This window comes from Callospermophilus lateralis, chromosome 8 (assembly GCF_048772815.1).
Source record: "Callospermophilus lateralis isolate mCalLat2 chromosome 8, mCalLat2.hap1, whole genome shotgun sequence".
NCBI lineage: Eukaryota > Metazoa > Chordata > Mammalia > Rodentia > Sciuridae > Callospermophilus > Callospermophilus lateralis.
The window spans coordinates 978,691-1,001,821 of NC_135312.1; the positions used below are offsets into that span (position 1 = coordinate 978,691).

The 23,131-nt window shown below is 51.2% G+C and overlaps 1 protein-coding gene across 2 annotated transcripts in view; it reads left to right on the top strand.

Moving 5' to 3' along the window:
• The first annotated feature begins 416 nt into the window (after positions 1-416).
• Positions 417-23,131, top strand: part of Maea (macrophage erythroblast attacher, E3 ubiquitin ligase) — a 36,690-nt gene continuing 13,975 nt past the window's right edge. For both annotated transcript variants that reach the window (XM_076863890.2, XM_076863892.2), the window contains exons 1-3: positions 417-512; positions 19,288-19,470; positions 21,435-21,638. In XM_076863890.2, the coding sequence (XP_076720005.1) occupies positions 444-512; positions 19,288-19,470; positions 21,435-21,638 (456 nt within the window). In that variant the 5' untranslated portion in view covers positions 417-443. The remainder of the gene's footprint in view (positions 513-19,287; positions 19,471-21,434; positions 21,639-23,131) is intronic.

The window sequence follows — 23,131 nt, forward strand, 5'->3', positions numbered from 1 at the left end:
CGGACTCCCGTGGCGGTTAATCCATGAAAACCGGGACATAGGCAAGGAGTCCCCCAGAGCAGGGGAGGCCGCGGGGACCGCCAGCAGGTGTATCCGAGAGGTGACCGCAGGGGGGGGTGACCACCGGGAGAGTGCAAGTGCCACGCGCGGCAACCACCGGGCCCCACACGCCTCTAGGGACGCGCCCAGCCAGGACACCTCTCTGTGCTGATCCACCAGGCATCTGTGGCCAAGGCTCCGCGGGGAATTCAAGGAGGAAGCCACCCGTCAGACCTGTCGCCGATTGGCTGAGGCTGGAGAAGGCCGACGGTGATTGGCTCACGCCTTTCTGCGCAGCCAGCGGCTGGGCGACGCGATTGGTGCGGACGTACTTCCAGCCCCGCCCCGCGCCCGTCACTACCCAGCGTGCCTCGCGCCCGCCTCCTCCGCTCGGCCGGCCCAAGATGGCGGTGCAGGAGTCGGCTGCCCAGCTGTCCATGACCCTGAAGGTGCAGGAGTACCCGACCCTCAAGGTGCGCGCTGCTGCGCCGTCCGGCTTGCCGCTGCGTCTCCCGCCGGGGTATCGGGGGGTGCGGGGCACTGGCAGGGCGCGGAGGGCCCGGGGGCGGGGTCCGCGGGGGGCGGCGGGGCCGGGCCGTGCTCCAGGATGAGCGAGGGCCGGGGTCCGGGCGCCGGGCGTGGCCGGTGGGGCTGGGGTGGCCCGGGGGCGGCCCAGGGCCTAGGCTCCGGCGGGTCAGGCCCGCGTCGCTGGGCGGTCTGCGGCGACAACCGGAAGCCCGGTGGGGCGTGGCGGCCGCCTCCGCGCTAATGGGGCGGGGGCCGGGCCCAGCTGCCCAGCTGCCCAGCTGCCCTCGGTCTCCTCTCGGGCCTCGGCCGCCGGGGGCGTGACCTTGGGTGGGCGCGGCGCCGAGTCGCGCTCTGTGGAGCTCCTCGGACCCGGGCTTTGAGACGCTTGACGTACTGCGCCCGGAGGGATTCCCATCAGGGATCAAGGTCGGACGTTCCTGCGAGAGCCGGCCGCGCTCTGGACCCTGCGTTCCTTTCCTGGGGGATGGTGGCTTCTCTCCGACCAGAGCAGCCGGCGACACCGTCCAGCTCACTGGTGATAGGTGGTGTGGCCGAGTGGCCCCAAGTCGGTTTAGCCGGGCATGGAGAGCATAGGCGCGGAGCTGGCCTGCGCCGTCGAATCCTGCGCCGTGTGCATAGGGGAGCCCTGGTGCTTGACTGGTGCTTCACACGTAAGCCCGGTAGCACCCTTGTGCTTCGCAATCTGGAAGGCACCTGTTGACGTTGTCGCTGCTGACGTCTGGCCGCCCTCTGTAGTTGTCCTCAGAGGAAGGCAGAGCTCATTAGCAGGTGAGCAGCCATGTTGCACAGCAGCTTTGAATTTCAGTGTTTGTTTGACCAAGGAAGTGAGGGCAACGTTGCTGGCCCCACCAGTTCTTTGCCAGGACCCAGGTGGTGGGCATTTATACTCTTTTTTGGTGCCACCGATGGATTTCTATAGGTAAGAGATGAAGACCCCTCTGCTCAGAGTGATCTGTACTATGGCGCCATCAGAGGGGTCCTTTAACCACTGACCTTTAGCCCCAGGCAGCTACTGCCACCCTGTTGGCAGACCAGAACTACTTTGCTTTTGGTTTAGCTGGTGAATGTGGGAACCACCAAGCAGGAAAGTTTGCAGAAACCCTTCCATTACTCATTGAGTGCACTAGGAAGGGAAATGGATGGTTAGGAAAGGGTTCTTCAAGTCCTCTTTTCTGATGATTGCCTGCGTACTTTGCATTCCAAAGCTTTGTGTAGCTCTCTGAAAAGGATCATGAGGGTACTCTAGCAGACACAGAAAGATGGTGACATCGTTGCAGGCAAGCTTGCAATATTTAAAGAAAACCGTATTTTATTTTTTAATAATGATACTAAAGCAGAATTTTTGCACATAGAGATGCTACTTCCCCTAGGAAATAGTAGTCTTGCACTTCCAGGTCCTTTAGAGGCCATCCACACACTACTTCCTCTGTTCTGTTGACTGCATGTCCCTGTTAATTTTTTTTCCCTTAGGAAGTTTTCAGGAGTAATTCTTAGTGAATGATGAGAAGGGTTTAATTGGGAACTAGGGATCATTGATTTAGGAGTTTGGTTTTTTTTTTTAAATTTTTTATACTTGTAGATGGACAGCATGCCTTTATTTATATTTTTATGCTGAGGATTGAACCCAGTGCCCCACACATGCTAGCCCAGAAGTGTTAGTTAATAAAGAATTAACAGAAGGCTGAGGGCTCCAGAGCTGCACTGTTGGCAGTTGTGGAAGGTCCACACTCAGGCACAGCCTAGAGTCAGAAGGCAGTGAGGGCTGCGTGCCAGCAGGCATGGAAATGAGTGTGCCTTTTCAGTCAAGGGTGCATTCTCTTGCAGGGTCATGGGAACTGGTGGGTACTGGACTGAATTTTCTGGGGAGAGTTTAACTGCTTTCTTTCTGAGTAAGTCTTTAGACATGCAGGTTTGGGAGCCTCAGGCGGATTCAAGTTGTGGACATCTACCTCCTCAGCCTCAGGGCTGGTGGTGGGCTCCTGGGTACCTGGGTACTGTTTTTCTTCAGGTGTTGTTGCCAGCATGTCCTAGCCTGGGCAGGTTCTGTGCTGCGCCTCCATGTCCACCACAGTGGGTGGACCAAGGCAGGCCTTCCCATAGCCCTGTGCAGCCCTGCCTGGCAGGGTGTTTAGTAAGCCTTAGCCTTTGCCTACTGGATGCCAGGAGGATCCCCTCAGTGCCTCCAGACATTGCCAGGTATCCCCTGGACATAGTCACACCCGTGAGCACCTCTGGATCTTGCTTTAGGGGACTTGTTCTGTGTTCTTCAGGGGTACAGGGGTATGGGTTGTGAGATACACCCTGTGTTCTAGCTGTGACTAGGACCTTCTGCTCCCAGAGGCTGTCTGTTGTCAGGTTGTAAGTGATGGTCCTCTGAAGTAAGGAGAAACTGGGATGTATAGTTCATCTTGAACTAGAAGCTCTGGCTTGAAAAGTTTTTGCTGGTTATAAAAGTAATTTTTTTCTTCAAATTTTTATGCTGTATAGAGATCATTCCATTGATATTTCTTTTTTTCCCTTCAGGTAATTGAAGTAAACTAGCATTATCTTTGCCTTCTCTGTTACCACCCAGATCAGGTAGGAGTCTGCAGGGCCCAGGGGCAGGGGCCTGGCACTTGTTGCTGGGAGATCTGGCTCTGGAATCTCTGCCTCTGGAATCTCTGCCTCAAGTCTTGCAAGGGCTCAGCTCTGTCCTTTCCTGGAGCCCAGCGAGGGGGTTCCCAGCTCAACTTGCTTGGTGGTGTCATCCTCTCCTCAGAGACACTAGGCTGAGACCCAGAGCTGTTGTTCCCAGACTATTCTCTTGTGGTTTGATTTTCTTACATGAATATTTAAATTTCCTGCCCTTCCTTTGAGGATAATCATGTTGACCAAGTACTGCCCTGCAGTGTCATAGCCTGGGTTGTATTTGACAGAGTGCCTCAGATTATAACTTCTGGTGCAGTTTTCCAAATGTGTTCTTGGCTAGATTTGGGAGGGTCATGGGTTCTTAAGTGGGAGAAACATTGGTGACTACAGTGTTTGGCTTAGGAGCTGGACCCCGTGTTGGGTTTGGTTCCAGCTCTGTTGCCCTAGACCCTGCTTGGTGTGTGAAGTAGACCTGCTTCTTCCCAGGAGGGTTGTGTTATGCTCAATACCCTTCTCTTACCCTTTACTGGGTGTGCAGTGTGTTAACCCCTTCCTTTTCCAGGCCTGGGCCCTGCCAGTCCTATAGAGAACCACCCACTCTTGTCTGAAGCAGCTTCATTCTGCCCTTCTGCCTCCTAAACCCACCATGTGGGGGCATAGCTGAGGCCCCTTCCTCCTGGGAGCTGGGCCACCCTTTGTTTCCTCCCACGGTCATTCTCATGTTTCACGTTGTCTATTGGACATGGGATGGAGCAGACACTGTTCTCTTGGTGCTTCTGTGTTTTCTTCTTCTGGGCTGGTGGACATTGTCCTCTTCTTATCTGTGCCTTTCTGGGGGAATAGGTCCTGCAAGGAGGAGGCAGGCTTGGATTCCCGCTAGCTGCTAGGTTGTATTTGTTTATTTATTTTTTAAGTACTATTATTTTAAGCAGAATTCAAGTTAGGAAAATAAACACTTTCTAATACCTAGTTTTTAGAATGAACAGACCACTTTAGGACTAAAACAAAGCTCATAGCAGCCAAGGGGCTCGAAAGCTGGGTGTAACGGCCCAGCCAGTGGCCTCAAAGCTGGGTGCAGCTCAGCTGCAGGCACTGATGCCCTTGTACCTTCACCTGTACTCCTGTAAGGGCTCTTTGTTAACCCTTCTGGTTGGGCACTGGTTGGGCACTGTGAGGAGCTTGGAGTGTCGGGAGGAGACAGGCATGGTCCCCCTCCCTTGCACTCTACACTGCAGCATACAGAGGGCATTGAGCAGATGAGCACAGATCACAGATGTTAGGTGCTGTGAAGACACTGCGGAGTCAGGGTGACTGATGGGCAAGGCTATGCTGAAGTTTTGGCAGCCTTGCCCCAAAAAGTACACAGTTGTTCAGGGTGATGTGATTCACTCCTAGGCCTGTGGTGCAGAGGTCAGTGAACAGGAAGCAAGCCCCAGGAGGCGAAGTGGCACTGGAAGGGAGAAGAGTCACACAGTTGCATGCAGTGGGTAAAGGTGCCTATCTGCAGAACTGCAGCATGGGATGTCTAGGTGTGACCTAAGTGCTGTGAAGCTTAGTACAAGGTGTTGCGGGGCCAATAGTTTGAGAATCTGAATAAAAAACAAAAAATTGTCCACTGTTTTGGTAACTAGGAACTATTCATTTATATAAATAAAGCGAAACACTCAGCAGCACCGAGGGCCTGGCTTTAGCTTCCTGACAGAAGCTCTGGTGCCACCCAGTACCTGCCTCCGCCTCTGGTCCAGTTCCTTTCTGTGCTTCCCACCACCCTTGCCTTGTCTCTTTTAAACCTCCTTTCCCTTCGCACTCACCCATGCCCCCTCCTGACAGCTGATGACCTCCTTCAGCTGCCCTTGTTTCCCAGGGTCAGTGTGCAAGTAGCCAGCTGCTTCTCCCTGTCTGCCCGCCCCTCATCTGTCTGTGCTCTCTAGTTCAGGTCTTGCCCCGCACTGATGTTGAGGATGCAGGGCGTGGGTGTCCCTCTGGGTGACCACCCCCAGCTAAACCCTGGCCCTCCCTCCACAAGACTGCATGTCCTTTAACCTTTTCTCTGACTTTTCACTCTTTCATGTCCCCAGATAACTCTGAGAGGTCCCACCTCCCGTAGCTAGCCTCAGAAGGGCATCTGTCTCTGTATGTCTGTAAGGTGGATGAGAGATGCCACAAGCAAGACAGAATGCCAGATCCAGGCCTGGGAACCCCAGACCTGGCCCTTACTGTTCCAGCCTTTCCGCCCCAGCTGAGGACGGTGTGGTCCTGCCACTTGTTCTGTGGCTAGTAGGATCCCTTTGTTTTAAGGCAAGGACTCCACCACTGAACTTCACTCCCAGCCCCTGCCCTTTTTGTTTTGTTTTTTAATATTTTCATTGTAGATGGGCATAATACCTTTATTTTATTTATTTTTATGTGGTGCTAAGGAACCCTGTGCCTCACGCATGCTAAGCAAGTGCTCCGCCACTGAGCCAGCCCCAGGCCCTGGGGGTGTTTTTGATTACTCTGCTTCTCTTGTTCGGTCTTGAGATCACTTTGATGTCTGGTCCACAGTGGCTGGTGTGCTGCAGCCTTCACATCTAGCAAGGAATTGTGAAGTAAAAGCTGTGCTGCCCATTTGGACCCACTACCTGCATGAAGCCTTCCCAGAAGTCCTGTTGAGCGTTTATATTTAAGCCCATTGGCAAGAGGATAGGGTGATCATTTCCAGCTTTAAAGAAACCTAGGAAAAAAAAATCTATAACACCTTTGTGGGCTTGTTGCTACTCTAAACAAAATTGGGATTTTGTGGTTCTATTTGATCTCTGTCCCTGTTTTGGTGTCTTTATAGCATTAATCTGACAGAATTGCCTACCCGTTTTTTTTTTTTTTTGTCAGACCTCTCCTTTAAAATAAATGTCAGCAAGGGCAGGGGCTTTGTGCCTAGCATGGAGTCACAGTAAATAGCCATTTGCCAAATTAATTGTCCACTGTCTGGTTGGAAGATTCCTTAATACTTTGAGTCTTACTTTGTTGACTTGCTGCATTCCAGAGTACTGTTTATGGCATGCAGGGTCATATGGGTGTGGTCAACCCTTTGTGCTTTCTTTTCCACCCTCCTCTAGCTCCTGTGTCTTTTCCATGCAGCCTCAGCCCCTGCCTGCTGTTACCAACAGAATTCCAGCCCAGGGTCAGTACTCCATTCGGCGTCTGTGCTGGCCCCAGCGCTGTGCCCATTGCTGAGGAAGCCCCGAATGCTCAGTGCCCGCCTCCATCCAAGGACCATTCCGTGGATCCCCCTTTTTCCTTCAGCCTGCAATACTTGACCTGCATCTGTGTGCTCTGCGCATGACTTGGTTCACCTGTGTATGCTGTCTCACTCCTATGGCTGGGGATGAGTGTGTGTGCCCTGCTACAGGGCCAGACTTTGTTTACCACAGCCACACATTGCAGTCTTCAGTTAACCAAGACCCATATTCACCCTCTACTTGGGCCCTGCTTTTGGTCTGTGGTGTTGCCTCTCCTCTGCTTTTGACCCCTTGTCCATGACAGTTCTGTGGCTGAAGTCACCAGTGACCCCAGGGTGCTACCCAAGCCCACAGTGGTGTTTGGGGTCTTGACCTTTAAAGTGCCATAGCCACTGACCACTCCTTCTCCTTGAAGGATATTCCTGTTTGGCTCCCAGGTGCCACTCTTGCTTGGATTCTGCAGGCTCACAATTACCCTTCAGCCTTGCTGAGTATTGGTGTGCCCTGGACTCAGTCTTTGGCATTGGTCCTTGCTGTCTTGTTGATCTCATGAGTCTTATTAACTGGAAGGGCCCTCTGTGTACAATGCTCACTCTGCCCTGGTGCTCCTGCAGCCTAGAAGACCTAGCTCTTCGCTTGGATCTCTAGAGTGCTTGGCAGAGTTAAAGCCAAACTTCATCTTAACTGCCTCCTCATAGACCAGCCCCATCTTTCTTCCTCTGTAAAGGGCAGCCCCTCAGCCAGAACCTCAGAGCTGGCCTTGACTCCTTTGTTCTCACAGCCGCACCCCACCACCTGTACACCCTCTTTGCTGTCTGTGGTCCAGCTGCCTCCTGCTTTCTCTCCTGCTGCTGTGTACCTGGACGCCTTAATCTCTGGGGAGGGGTTGAAGTGGTCTCCTGGCTAGTCTCCTGCTCTGCCCTTACCCACTAATCCCTTCCTCACCTTGCCATCAAATCACAGGCCATGTGGTTCTTCTGCCCTGGAGGCTTCCACCTGGCTTGGGTAAAGGTCAGGGTCATTGGGGTGGCCACCTCAGTCCCTTCATGATGACCCTTCCTCCACTGCTATTGGGCACTTAGCCACAGTGGCCTCTGTGCTGCTGCTGGACTTGCTGGCCTGCTCTTCCCTCAGATGACCCTAGTACTTTTTCTTCCGGGCTTCATGCCCCTGTTTAGTGAGCATCTCTGGTCATTGCTGATACTGGCAGCCCCACTCTGTCTCTCCCTGTCTCCTCCTCAGCCAGTGTTGCCTTCCAGTTTGCTGTTTTGCCTCTGTATTTCTGGGCACTGGGAATAGAAGCTGTGCTGGAGGACAGAGATAATTTTCAATCAACAAATGAAGTGTTAAATGTTGTTTGGGCAGTTCTGCCAAAGCAGTAAGAATTGACTCAGAAGTCAGCGCAACTGTTAGGAAAGGTCAGCAGGGTAATCGGGCACACGAGAGACACCCACAGCTTAGTCACGGCCAGGGCCCCATTAGTGGCAGTTAGAGCATATGGTGGGGGAGATAACCTGTTCACAGTACCTTCCAGTGGGAACAGATGTCCAGGGTAGAGGTTGGCCAGCAGCAATGTCACTGAAGGAGCCTTTAGAAAAGGCTGTACTGACAGGCTGGCATTAGTGGGAAGATCTGAGTTCTGTGTGGAAATGGTGAGGATGCTTGGTACTTGTGCTTGACTTGGTATTTCTTTCTTGTAATAAGGAGGCCAAGAAGAGTGGGGCTCTGCTGACCCAGAACCAGGGATGGGACTGCTGAAAGGATGATCTCAGCATGACCTCCGCAGCGCTTCAGGCTGTATCAAATGTCTCACCTACAGAGCAAGAATAAGTCTTGCTTGTGGGAGGTGCCTGAGCTGTCGCTGGTGGGGCTTATGGCTTGTTTTGTGTGGGCCACTGAACTGTGTGGGTACCTGTCCTACTGCTTGCCTGTCATGCTGTGGCCATGGTGCATTGTGTGCATGCCCAGTGTATGTTGCTGCCCATGCACTGCCCTTCCTACAGTGGACCAGTGGCGTAAAAGTGTTCTGCAAGTGACCAATGGGTTGAGGGTGGTATCATGACATGAGCCCACGGGAGCAGCGTGGTGGTGCAATAGCTACATCTCGCAACAGCCTTCGGGAGGTTGACCAGAAGCATGTCATTTTCAAGAAGCCCATTTAGAACAGAGTTTGAGCCGTTTCTGTCCCTGATGATCCTCCCTCAAGGTGCCTGCTGTGCTTGGGGCCATCAGTTCGTGATAGAGCCACTGTGATTTGCAGTACTCTCTGTACCTCTCCAGACAGAGGGACATGTACCGCCATCCAGGGCAGAAGGTGTGATTAGCTTCTTTAGTTGTTGGAGATAAAAAGCCTTGGGCACTTGGGAGATGCTCTTGTGTTAGTAGAAGGCAGCCAATACTTTATGATGGCAAACTGAGATGCCTGTTTTTGTAAGCAATTGCTGTCAGAAGACCTACAGCAAATATTGAAGAAGATTTGAGGAAGTGTCCTAAAGCAGATGATGAAGCATGGGAGGGTTGCCACAGGGTGGGATGCAAGTACAGATGTTTCCTGAGTCTCAGCTCAGGGTGTTTGCCAGACTGGGTACAAGTATGAAAACAGGAAGGATTACTCTTGTGAATGCCTGACAAGGAAAGATATCCTAAAGGAAATGCAATTTAACATCAGCTTGGCAGGTTGACCTTAGAGGTGGTCGTGCCACAGATTACCAAGGAAGAACTGGGTAGATCTGATTTTAAAAAAAAGAAAGAAATTTAAATATTTGGCATAGCCAGGCAAGATAGGTCCAGAATTTAAAAGCAAATAACAGATTTTCAAAAAAATCTACCAAATACCAAACTGTAGAGAGCTGATTCTGGTTTATAAGAAAGATTCAAGACCTCCCCTTTCCATGTGGTGTTGGACAAGGAATACAAACAAAAAATGTACAGGAGGAAAAGTGTTTTAAGTTGAACTACATAAAATCACTACATTCATAGTTTTTAAAATGGTGACTGAATACTTGTAACAAAGATATTCTTAAAACCTCCTACAGAGAAAAGCCCAGGGCTAGATGGCTTCACTGATAAATCCTGTTAAATGCATGAAGAAGAAGAATGATACTTCCTGACTCATCTGTGAGGCCAGTATCACCAGAGAGCCTCAGACCAGCAGTCTTCATTTTGCTGCAGGTGTGTGAGCTTCTGTCCAGCCTCAGTTCTTTTGCATCCATCCATCTCCATGTCTACTCTTGCCAGGACACAGTTTTGATTGTTGTAGCTTTATAAGAAGTTTGGAGATTAGGAAATGTGCGCCCTACAACTTTGCACATTTTCAGGATTGTTTTTCCTTATGAATAATTATGGATGCTCAAGTTCTCAGTAAGATCTTGGCAAATAAACCCCAGCAACATATGAAAGGACGTGCAAATGACTGTGGTTCACGTGAAGCATTCAGTGACTCCTCCATGTGAATACAAAAGAAGGACAAAAAGCACAGATGCAGAAAAAGCCCTTAGGGGCTGGGGATATAGCTCAGTTGGTAGAGTGCTTGCAGTGCATGCATAAGGCCCTGGGTTCAATTCCCAGCACCAGGAAAAAAAGAAAAGAAAAGAAAAGAAAAACCCCTTGACAAAGTTCAACCCTTTTCATCAGCAAACTAGGACTAGAAGGGAACTTCTTCAACCTGATAAATGACCTCTTTAAAAGCCACACTAATGTCAGACCTATTGCTGGAAGCCTTTCTCTGAAGTCAGCAACAAGACAGCAATGCCAGGTCTCCCCATTTAAATCTGACACTTCTTAACCAGGGTAGGTAGGCAAGAAAAATAAATAAAAGGCATTCAGAGTGGAGCGAAGGTTTATTTGCAGATGGCATGGTCTTTTCCTGTCTAACTGTTTACGGAACACAGAGGAAACACTTGCAAATCATCTATCTGGTAAGGGTCTAGTATTTACAATATTAGAAGAACTTGTATAGTTCAGTTACGAAAGGCAGATGACGTGACTTAAAAATGAATGCTAAGTAGACGTTCTCCAAAGAAGATGTACAGATGGCCAGTAACCACAGGAGAAGATACTGAGCATCATTAGTCCTTCAGAAAATACCAGATGAAGCTACAGAGAGGTTCCAGTTTATCCTCACTAGAATGGCTGCAGTGAAAAGGATGGCCAGTGACCAGTGCTGAGCACGGAGGAATCCAAGTACTCTGTTCTGCTGGTGGGAACATGCAGTGGTGCGGCCACTATGGCACGGGGCCTGGCTGTTTGACAGGAAGTCATATACAGAGTTACTGTCCATTGCCTGGGTATACCCCCAAGAGGAGGGAGAACATCCTCACAAAACCTCGTAAGAGAACACTGATGTCCTCAAAATAGCTTAAGAAGCAGCAGCCAGATTGTCAGCTTAGGCTTGCAGGGAGCTTTGATCAGCCGTGGAAGAGTTACAGAGCTGCCTCGTTGATGAACATCAGCCATGTTCTGTTAAGTGGAGGGAGCCAGACATACATGTCTCTGGAAATTCCCGAACACACAGATCCACAGATGGGTCAGGTGAATGGCTGCTTGCCCAGCCATTCACCGGTCTAGGAAGGACTTCAGTGGCATGGGAGTTGTTTGTTGTTGAGAAGAATATCTTCTCAAAGGAGTTGGCGAAGAAGTTATACAACCTTGCTATCACACTGAAAGCTGTTGACCCTTTAAAAGGGTGAGTTGTGTAGTTGTGAATTGTGTCCATGAGAACAGTGTCACATTGATGTTTTTCATGGCTCAGTCCTTCTGAGGAGTGTACAGGCACGGTTCTGGTGGGCACCTGTGGCATGTGGCCCTGCACACAGAGTGGTCTTCAGGGAGACCCGTGGAACAGCAGGGTCAAGGATGAGGCATAGTTGTATCTCCTGTCACCTCCAGTAGGAGGATCTGAGGCCTGGGTTCCGTGATTCCCACCAGGGCAGAAGCGTGAGCTTCCCTGTGGCAGCAGAGCTTGTGAACTGTTGCTGGTCCAAATGGCTGTGTGCTGAGTTAAATATACCCTGGTCTTTAAAGGATAAAATAATGCAAAGTGTCTAACAGTTATTAATTGTGTGTTCAAGTGAAAATATTTGGAAATTAGACAATTTCTTGTGGTGGTGGTAGCAGGGATTAACACAGGTTCTCACACATGCTAGGCAAGTGATCTACCACTGAGTTACGTCCCCAGCTCAAATGAAAATATTTGGTTTGTATTGAGTTAAGTAAAAATATATTAAAACAGATTTCATATTTTGTTTTGTTTTGTTTTTGTTTTTTGCAGTCCTAGAGATGGAACCCAGGGCCTCTTGCACATGCTAGGGAGGCCCCATACTGAGCCCTTGTGATTTCTTTTATTTCTTTTTTGAGACATGGTCTCCCCGGGTAGGCCTTGAACTTGCTATCCTGCTGCCTTAGCCTTCTGTCAGCTGGGATTACAGGTGTGCACAACTGTGCCTGGCTTATTTTACTTATTATTGTGGCTACTAGAAATTAGAAATTGTGTGTGTGACACATTGTAGCTCTACCAGGTGGTGCTGACTGTGCTCTGTTTACCTCGCACCTACCCCCATGCTAGGGCTTCAACCAGGACCTGGAGCCTGCCAGGCAGGCACCCTGCCACCGCCCCCTTGGTGTTCGTGTTCTGAAGTTTCTCTTCCTGCTTGGTCTGTATTCATGATGAGAGTTAAGCTGTGGTAATCCTCACCATCTTACTTTGTTTTCTTATTTTCTATACATTTATCCCTTTTTATTTCTTCCCTTTGTTGGGTTGATAGGTTTTCTTTGTTCCGTTTAATCTCCTTTTTTGGTTCAGCCCATTCATAGCCAGGCCCCCCTTCATGACAAATCAAGAAAGTCTTCACACATGGCCACATGCGTCCTGGCCAGGGAGTGCCTTCGTGGAGAGCTTCTGCTTTGGGCAGCTCTGCCCACATGGAGGAGTCCACGCGTGCACCTTGTACCAGTTTTTGCATGCTGCGCTAGGTGCTGTGTGCCCAGCAGTCCTTCACCCTTTCCCTTGCTGGTCCGGTTTCTTTGTAGGGGGCATCCTTGCTGATGAACATCCAGACCACACAGGTCTTTGGCTGTGTTCATTTCTCTAGCAGGGGGATTGCTGCATCATCTGGTAGGTGGTCTGCCTACCAGAAACTGCTGGTACCAGGCCATATGTTCCTCAGTGTCACTAGCCTGTTCAAACTGTTCTTCTGATAACCAGGGTTCTCCAGAGAAATAGGACTAACAGGATATATGTGTGTTTGTGTGTATAAGATGACGTAAAACCAGGAATTGGCTTATGTGATTGTGGAGGCTGGGAAACCCCAAGATCTGCAGTCAGCAGGCTGGAGACCAGTAGAGGCTGGGGTAGTTGTTTTCTAGTGAAAAGCCTGAGAAGCAGGAGAGCGGGCAGTGAAGTTCTAGTCCAGCAGCAGGCAGGCTTGAGACCCAAGAAGAACCAGAGTTTCCCTCCAAGTCCAAAGCTAGAAAAAGCCGAGGTCCCACCTGGGCGCTCAGCCAGCTGAATGGAGCTGCCGTCGACCCCCTGCTGTGGTGTCCTTCACGCTGTCCTGATGGTGGTGGTGCTGTCAGCCCTCTCTTCCTCTTTTTTTGTGGACATTTCTATTGTGCTCTTCAGCTGTCAGGAGAACAGGTTGTCGTGCTGGTGTTGAGCTGTGGAAGTCCTGCAGCCTCCAGAGGGTGTCTCCCCTGCATCCTTTTAGGCTGGGCCTTGTTTTCATCTGCTTAGACTGTTTTCAGAGTTGTTTGATTTTCTTTTTTCTTTTTTTTTTTTTTTTAATTTTTTTTTAGTCATAGGTGGAAGCTGAGAGCCACAGCCCAGTCAGAAGGACGCATGGCATTTTTGCCAGAAGGGAGTGGTTGAGAGGTGACACCAGCAAGCCATTGAGATGATGATGGTTATGTTAGGCTGTGTATTCAGTTGTATATTAGACCCCTGCTGTCGCTGCTACTGGTTGGGGAAGTTCTGGAGGAGGAAGTATTCCTGGTAAGGCCTTGTGGGTGGAGTTCCCGGGAGTTCCAGCAATGAAGGAATTCCTGTTTTGAACCTACAAGTGCCTCATGGCGGCTCGGTTATTTTGTGCCCAGCCAGACTGCAGCAGGTGGACACAATGCTTTTATTTTTATTTATTTATTTTTATGTAATGCTGAGGATTAAACCCAGTGCCTCACCTGCACTAGGTGAGCGCTCTACCACTGAGCCCCAGCCCCAGCCCCAGCCCCAGCCCCAGCCCCAGCCCCAGCCCGACTGGGTTTCTTTCACAATGTTTTTTTTTGTTAACTTCTAGGAACCTTTGCCCATCTCAAGGTCTTAATATCCTTGTCTGTTCTCTAGGAAATTTTACAGTGTCAGCATGTATGCTTGGGTCCCTGATTCATTTCGGGTAAGTTTGCAGATGACATGAGGTGCTGGTTGAATTCACCATTCCCATGTGAATTTCCAATCCTGGCAGTCAAAGTTCTCCCCGCTTGGCCCCTTGGTGAGACATACATGGATGTGTGTGGGTCTCCATTCTCCCTTGATCCCTACGTCCACTCCGAGACCAGTGCCATACTTGCTGGATCATGTCGTTTTATAGAGTCTCAAAATCAAGTACCATTGAAGTCATTAGGACTTTTTCTTATTGTGGTAAAAGCACATAAGGTAGAACTTAACCATCTTGGTCCTTTCCAGGGTATAGTAGTGTGACTCTGTGTCCCTCCTGTGTAGCAGGTCTCTGGCACTTGTCATCTTGTGAAACTGAAATAGTTGCTGAAGGTGACTGCCTCCTCCCCATCCCAAGCCCTTGGCACCCACTGTTTTGCTGTGGGGCTTAAGAGCGATTGCTTTAGATAGCTCACGTAGGTTGAATCCTGCACCGGGGTGACCTCCTCAAGATTCATCATATCGGGCCACAGAGAGGCTGGGGGACAGTCTGTTGCGTGCATGTGCCCAAGTGCTCTTCATCGCTGGCCTGCTCCTGGGTGTTGGGCTGCTTCTAGTCTTGGCTGCTGGAATGCCACTGCTGCTCATGTAGCATCATGCCTCTCTTGGACATCCTGCTCTGGGTTCATCTGAGTGTGCCCCAGAAGTGGGTGTGGGCATCACAGCTCAGCTCTGCCAGGAACGCACCTTGCATGTTCCCACAGCTCTGCCAGGAATCACAGTTTCTCCATGTGCTCGCTGACACACTCTTGGTGTTTTTCTGAATGTCATCTGAACAGGCAGGTGAGGACGCCTTGTTATGGTTTTGATGTACAGGTCCCTGGTGACTGTCGTGTGCAGCATCTCTCCGTGTGCTTGTTTGTTATCTTCAGAGAAGGTCTCCTCATGGTTTCCATTGGATGGCCTTTCATTTCCAAGTTCTAGGTGTTGTACGGTGCGGTGACCTGCAAGTGCTGGCTCCTGGCCTTCAGGCTGCCTCTTGCTATGTAGGATGCTTCCTGCTGCACAGAAGGTATGAGTTTGGTGTGGCCTCATTTGCCCATTTTGTTGTTAGGAGTGTGTTTTTAATGTTCTGTCTCATTTACCCTGGTTCTTCCTTAGGGTCGATTGAATTTTTGGCCATTTTACCCATCTTCACTTAGTTGAACTATATCTTGCTTTGGTCTCTTTTGTCTCACATTCTTTTCTTGTATCTTTTGTTGCCCTTCTCTTAGACTTGCCGTTTTGCTTGAGAGCTGACTCTGAGCTTTTTTCCTCCCAGAAAGAACTTGTGCTTGCTATCCTTCTAGTCCTTGTGTATCTGAAAGTGTCTTCCTTTGCCCTCGTTCTTGAATTAAAGTTGGGCTTAGGTTGTTCTTGAGCTTCCGAGCTCTATTGTTCACTATCAGATGCCCTTTGGGCAGGAGCCTGTGAAGGAGCTATTGGCACTAACAGCCAGGACACCCTAGGACAGCTTGGGGAGAGTTGGCACAACGTGGAAGGTGTCCATCCCTCTTTCCTGGGATTAAGTTGAGGAGGGAAGGCTATGCTCAGAACTGCCCTGGTTCCATGGAGGGGTGGATGTAGGGAGGACACTCGCATGGGAAGCTTGTTCCCTGGCTTGGTAGGTGCTCACGTGATGTGATGCGAATTCTGAGAGCCTCAGTGTGAGTGGGCAGGGCTTCAGCATTCATCCTGGATCCCCGATCTCAGTTGGATACCATAGGCTCCAGGCACCCAGCCAGGGGCATGAGGGGAGAGGCATGGCCTTTCTGCCAGGTTGGGACCAGCGAGAAAGGTGGAAGTGGGTGGCTCAGGTGAGGGCCTTAATGAAGAGCCTGAGAGATATGGTTGGACATGTCAAGGGCAGGGAGGTTGAGTCATTCCCTGGGAGGAGTGGCAGCAGGAAGTCTAAGCTGGGTCATTTTGAGGTCAGGGTCAGGATTAGAGGCTGGGCTGCCCAGAGTGATTAGGGCCTAGTTTGGGGCCTAAGACAGCAAGAAATCAACCATGAGCATTTAGAACCTGTCATGGCAGTTGGCAGGTCAGTGAATGTCTGTGCTGGGTGTCTGCCTGAGTGGCACAGTGGGCCACTGGCCATGCGGGCTATGTACTGTTCTCTGAAGGTGTACCAGATCCTGAATTGGTTTCTTTCATCAAAAAAAAAAAAAAAAAAAAAAAAACTGAAAAAACAAACAAAACAAAACAGGTAACTTGGACTGTGACCTTGCAGTATCACTTGCTGGGACTTGATACTGATGAGTGTCAGGGCATTGCCTGTCTCTTTTTTGGATAAAAGTTAAAAATGAACATGCCACACTTGCAGAACTTGCTTTGCCGTTGGCTCTGTGGGTTGAGCTTCTCTCTCAAAATGTGGGGCTGCTCAGATGTGTTAGTGTCAGCTGTGCTCCGATCCAGGGGGTCGGGGAGGGTGCAGGTCGAGCCAGTCCTGTGGAAACCCACTGCTGGGTTTTGTTCCTGTCCCAGTGGGTGTGTCAGGGTGACCCTCCGGGCTCACAGTTGAGACCTGCATACGTCACCTGGCGCGTGCTTGGATCAAGCAGTGGGTGTAGTTTTTAGTTACTTTTTTGGTTTGTTTTTATTGAAATATATTTTAATGACTGAATCTGATTATAAAACCTTGGGGTTTTGTTTATTGTGTATGTTGGGATTGACTTCAGTTCATTTTTTAGTCATTCATTGCTACTGTGCTTGGTGAAGGCGTGAGTCCAGGTAAATGGGGAGCAGCCCGCGGTCTATCCTCATAGGTGTCTTGCAAGGATGGCTTGGGTGCTGGAGGAGGTGGGAGGGAACTTGCTGGGGGAGCCCTTTAGTGCTCCATGTCCCTGCCTGGTTTGAACCTTGTCTGCCAGTGGGGAGCACCAAGGCCAGTGGAGTTTGCTGGGTCTTGCTTGTTAGTGACGCAGTACTGGTGGCCTTGAGCTGGAGCTCTCCTCTTCAGAGCAGTGGGCTTCCTTCCTATACTTGGATGAATTCCCAGAGCCTGTCAGGACGTTTGAGCCTGAGTTCTGTCCCACCAACCCCAAGTGCAGCTTTTTCCTTTCATGGACTCTTATCTTTTCCAGAGGGATCCTGCCGTTTTGCTTTGACCTTATTTTAGACTTTTTATTTTGTAGCAGTGTAGGCTTACCCAGAGGAATTGCGGAGAAAACATGGAGAGACCATTGAAGAGTGTGTCTCCTGATGACCATGTTCTGTGTTGCCCTGGTGCCTTGTGCGTCTGACAGGAGCCTCTGTCCGTGGCCCAGGTGTGGCTTGATGCTTTGCCCAATCTGTGTGTGGTATAGGCATGGTGGAGGGGCAGCAGGCAGCTGGGACTGTCCAGAGGGTGACTGTGGGGAACTGCAGGTGCTAAAGAATCCGTGTTAAGGGTGACTCTGTCTCGTAATCTAATTGAAGAGAGTTCCTTGTGTTGCCATACTAGGTGGTGGTATGGTTGAGTACTAAGAATATGTGCTCTGCCCCCCAGGATTCTGCCTCCTGGCAGGACATACCCACATAGAATGGCACATTGGAGAGCTCTACTAGAGAAAAGGGGCCAGGTACTGGGTTGGTCGGGGCAGAGAGTGCCCAGGGGGCCTTGCTTTTATGCTTTGTGCTTTCATTCATCGTCAGATACTTGCTAAGAGCCTGCTGTATGCCAGGTACCAGGCTAAATTTCTGTCTGGTGGGACTTCATCATTCACTGGATATAGACTGGAAAGAAAAGCACCCCCCCGACCCTTTTTTGGTAAAGAGGTACTCAATCTTTAGGAGAGGCATCCTTGAAGGCAGGTAGTATGGGGTCCTGAGGGTCCTGCAGAATACTCTGTACAGCTACACTTTCCCTGGGCTGGCCAGGCATGAAGAGCAGGGCCTGCAGGGATGGTGCTCTCATGTTCTGCTGCTGCCCTGCTGTGCTGGGGGAGCCCTGCAGCCCCTCACCCTTTGACCAGGCTGGCCTCTGTCCTTTTTGGTATAGTGAGCATGCTGCAGTTTGGTAGCTTCTCCTCCCTCTTTCCCAACTTTGTGAGATAGCATGAATTCCAGTGTGGTCCAGGAAGTGATTTCAGCTAACATCACTGGGCCTCCCTGAATGGCTGACAGGGCTCATCTGTTGGTGCTTGTGCCAATAAGACATTAGGCATGACCTCCCGAGAATGTATACCCCCAGCATACTGTTGCCCACAGTGGTCCCTGATATCCCCAGGGGATGTCTGGGTAGAGGGCATCTGGCAGCGGGAGGCTGAGTAGGGAGTGGCAGTCAGGGCACCATCACCACAGTAATGGCCTTACACCCATCCTATGTCCCCACTTTGAGGGAGAAAAGCAGGTCTGGGCAAGTCAGAGGTCAGTCTTCTCCCTGTCTCTGCCATCATCCTGCTGTCCCTGATCGAGGAAGCCAGCCTCTAAGCCAGGGTCATGTCTCCCTCCCTGCACCCCCGCCTTCTTCAGTGGCTTCATTGCAGGGCTTGGTGCCTGCCCGGCATGAGGGCTGGCAGAGCCCCTGACAGTCTTTCCTTCCCCGTGGAACATGCTTGTGATGGCAGAATTGGACAGACGGTGCACTGAGGTCAGATGGGGCCCTAGCGACAGCATCTACCCCGGGACCCCATTTGGGGCGGAGAAAGGGCATGGTGGCTGGCACCTGATGTTGCTCATGGTGGCAGAGCTGGGAGATGGGAGGGGCGACAGGCAGTAGAGTCTTTGTGACTTAAGACTGTTTCCTAAATTTTCTATAGGTAATAGGGTTTTTTATAGCCAGGATGGTGTAAACGTTCCCTTATGGAGATTATTAAATGTGCGTTCGTAATCTCACACGTGTGGACAGCTTCATGAGCTGTGTGGACCACTCTTTCTGTACCTCCTTGCCTGTGCCGATGGGCCTCCACAGTGGCTGTTCTGCCCGCCAAGCCCTCTCACTGACTGAGAGGAGAGCTCTATCACTGTTCTCCTTTTGGGTAGTTTCCTTAGCTGTTTGTTTTTCTATGTGAACTTTGGGACTGTTTTGTCAATATATACTAAAAAACTCTTTGGGCACGGTGGCCCATGCCTGTAATACCAGCAACTCGGAGGCTGAGGAAGATGGCAAGTTCGAGGCCAGCCTCAGCAACTTAGCAAGACCTTATCTCAAAATACAAAATATAGAGGGCTGGGATGTAGCTCAGTGGTAAACACTCCTGGGTTCCATCACTGGTACTGCCAGAAAAGGGTTTTTGTGGAACACTGGGCTGCATATTGTAGATTCTGGGCAGTGCCTCTTTGTGTTAGACCCCATCCAGGCCCTGCGATGTCCTCCCTCAAAGGGCTTCCACTTTGCCGGGCCTGGTCAAGTTCTGTGTCTCCGAGCTTGCCTCCAGGAGTGCTGGAAAGGAGGCCTGCGTGCTGGGGTATCCCACACCTAGCTAAGATTGGGGCCAGGGATTCTCATTGTCTTTTTTTGTCCAGGTGCCCTATGAAACACTGAATAAACGCTTCCGGGCTGCTCAGAAAAACATCGACCGGGAGACAAGTCACGTCACCATGGTGGTGGCTGAGCTGGAGAAGACCTTAAGTAGCTGCCCAGCTGTGGACTCTGTGGTCAGCCTCCTGGATGGAGTGGTGGAGAAGCTCAGTGTGCTCAAGAGGAAGGTCAGTATTATTGCCCTCCCAGTGTGACCTCAGATGTGCTGCCCCCTGTGGGGGCTGGGTGTGCTGGCCAGCATCCTGTGGGCAGAGGGGTGAGCTGTGGGAGGAGTGCAGGACACCTGGGCTGATCAGAGGACTGGGGTGTCTTGGTTGTGGGAGTGTCTCAAGCCCAGGGGTGGGAAGCCAGGCCCGTGGCAGATTGATTGGTTACTTGTAGACTGACCTCAGAACTGCATGTGGGATTTCTTACTGCTGGGACTAGTAGGCAAGGGTGTTTGGACTATCCTGCCCACTGAAAAAAAAACACAGAAAGTGAGGTAAGAGTTTTTAGGACATCTTTCTAAAAATGTCAGAGGGTTCCTTAGGCATAGCAACATCACCAGTTCAAATTGGAGGTAAGGGGGTCAGAGGTGGAGAGACAGGGAACTGCTGCTGCCCTAACCAGTGGCCCTGGGCTAGGAACACAGGCCTGCTGGAGCTGAGCCGGGCCCAAGGCTCTGTACATCCAGATGAGGCTGCTGCAGGAGTGGACTCATGATGACAGGACAGGTTTAGAACCGGGGGCTGCGGGCGTGGAACCTTCAGTGCAGCATGAGTGGTCCCAGCCATAGAGCCTTCAGACTCAGGCCTAGGAAAGCAGGCTCTCTTGGGAGAAGGCTGTCGTTCTGACCGCAGGTCGTCCTTAGAATTAATTTTCCAAGTACAGTGTCCAACACAAAGGCAGCCAGGAGCAGAGGAGCATCATCGATCAGGGACCAGCAGAAACAACAGCAGTGATTTGCACAGGCTTCAGGTGTGGGGCTATCAGATAGAGGACAAGGGAGCCCAAATCTGCAGGGATCTGAAAACATGAGGAATCATTTGGAGTCTGAAAGAATGGAGTAGATGTCAAGAAAGTAAAAATAGAATAACCAGCTGGGGATGAAGCTCGGTGATCAGCTTTTGCGTAGTATGCACAAGGCCCTGGGTTCCATCCCAACAAAGAAAGACGGGTGGGGCGTGTGTGTGTGTGTGTGTGTGTGTGTGTGTGTGTATGTGTATGTGTGTATGTACGATGTGTGATGAATGTATATATACACATGTAAATGATGACCAAAATGAAAACTGCAGTGTGTTGACAGTCCCATAGCTGTGAGACAGCTAAAAGAGACTGCTTAGAGATGGTGTAGTGCAGATAGGGAAGAGGAGAGGCATGGAATAGAGGGCAGGTTCCTGGCAGTGGCCAGAGCCAGGGCAGGGAGCGTGGTGAGGGCCAAGAACTGGGGCGCTGAAGCACCCATCCAGAGTCCTCAACTGCATGCGAAGGAGTAGGCCTGACAGGTAACCCCGTGGTAAACCAGAGCTTGAGAAGAATCCCAGCTGTTGCCAGGGAAGGACTGCACCCAGGGCGCAGCAGGCTGGCCGTCTGCTCTCCCAGCATCAGGGAGCCGGAAAGCCCTGTGCCTGCTGAAGGGAGTGACTGAGAGGCCTGGAACCGCGCCATCCAGCGCTCAACTCCTGGTTGTACTGGGTGCTGGACGGCACACGTGGCGGGGGCAGCCCTGTTGGACAGTGCAGGTCAAAAACATTTCCATCCGATATTAATTTTGAACAAAGCTGACTTTAAGAAATAGTGTAAAAGTTTTGAAAAGTAACTTGATAATGACAGTTTAATCAGGAAGGCATAATAAATCTCAAAAGGTACAGATCTGCAGCATAGTTTCAGAACATACATATATTCAAAAACAACACAGCTGGAAGAAGTGGTAGATGTGACCCGTCTCTGTCAGTGAGTCCTAAAGGAAGCATAGACTTGCCTCAGGGACAGAGGTTCTGGTTCCTTTTGTTTCTGCCTAGGATCCAATAATGTCCCCAGCTTGGCTTCTGCTTTCCCGCTTGTCTTTTTGGAGCCCTGGGGAATGGTGCCTGCATCCCCATGGGCAGGCCCCAGTGCCTCCCGCCCTGAGCGTGTCTCTGTGTGTGCTCAGGCGGTGGAGTCCATCCAGGCTGAGGATGAGAGCGCCAAGCTGTGCAAGCGCAGGATCGAGCATCTCAAGGAGCACAGCAGTGACCAGCCTGCTGCGGCCAGCATGTGGAAGAGGAAGCGCATGGACCGCATGATGGTGGAGCACCTCCTACGCTGCGGCTATTATAGCACGGCCGTGAAGCTGGCACGCCAGAGCGGCATCGAGGTGGGCTGGGCTGCGTGCTGCATCTGCCCACGGGAACACATCTGGCTGGGGAAGCCAGGGTTTGAGAACAGTGACCCTGTGCTTCTTGTTGGCCTGGGTAGCTGGCCACATTCAAATGGGGAAACATGGAAAGGGACTTGGCCCACCTGGTACTTCACTTCCCCACCTTCCCGTCAAGGCCCGTTCCTGTTGCCACATTGTGAGCGCTTTAAGCTTACCTTGAGTGGGGCATGTTTCCCAGGAGTGTGGCTTCACTGGCTCCCACGTTGAGGTGCAGGACAAGTCGCCCCTGCCTGTGGAGCACTTTCACACCACGGGCTTCTGGTAGAAGGATGCATCATTGTGCTGGAGGCCTCCCTGACACTGGGCAGAGGCAGAACCCTGCTACCTCTGCTACCCTCAACTGGTCTTCACAGGTCCATAGGTGCTTGTTGCCAAGGCCCCCCTGCTGTCAAGCATCCATCCATGTTGTGGGGTCTACGTCTCTCAGATATGACATGGCATGTGCTCTATCTGCACTAAATGCCAGCATCCAGAAGCTGGATCCAGCTGGATCCTCCTGTGGAGGCAGGACCCCTGTGCAGGACAGAGCACAGTGAGCCTTTGTGGGCCTGGACCTGGGCCTGGCCTCCCCAGTCCTCTGCTAACCCAGTGACCTCTCCTGGCACCAGCCACACTCTGCCCTCATCTCAGGCCTCCGGGGGCCTTCCTTTCTCTGCCCTTCCATCAGACCTACTGATCCCTTCCTGTGGTACCACTTGGCTCCCACCTGCACCTGTGTGACACCCACCAGAGCATGATAGCCATAGCCTTGGCAGCACCACCCATGGCATGAGACTGGCCACTCCCAGCCCAAGAATGGCCTTGGTGCCATGCCCATCATGTGCATCTATCTGCTCAGCAGTGCTCTCTTTACCCTGACTTCATTGGACTGCCCTCTGAGAACAGTGCACTGGATCCTGCTTCTCATGCTCTGCTGCCCACTGCTCCAGCTCTCCCCATTCTTCCTGAACTCTGAGATTGCTGCGGCCCTGTTCAGGCCTCTTGGATGGCAGCTCCCTAGAACACCCTCCCTGGCTACTTAGGGAGAATGGTGCCATGCTTTGTGCCCTCTCCTAGCTTCTTTGTTGAACTTTCCCACCTGTATTTGTGTATCTGTCTTGTGGCAGAAGGGAGGGCAGTGTGTGGGCACATGCTGTTAAGTGAGTGGAATGCACGAGGGAGCCCCTCTCCAGTTCTGTGTGGGCTTGGCTTTGCTGTTCTTGGCTGCCCTGTGGGGTGTGGCATTGCCATTGATGCACAGATTGATACGTGCATTAGTGAGCTGCATGAGGTCCCCAGCCAGTAACCAAGGCTGGGCTCCTGGTGCCCTGCAGCCTCATGGTTCAGCCTCAGGTGGCTATGGGACCTTAGGAGCAGACTTCGTTTCTGTTGCCAGCTCCCTGAGGCTCCAGTGTGTGTACCTGATGGCTCCTGCCCTGCCTGGGTCATCC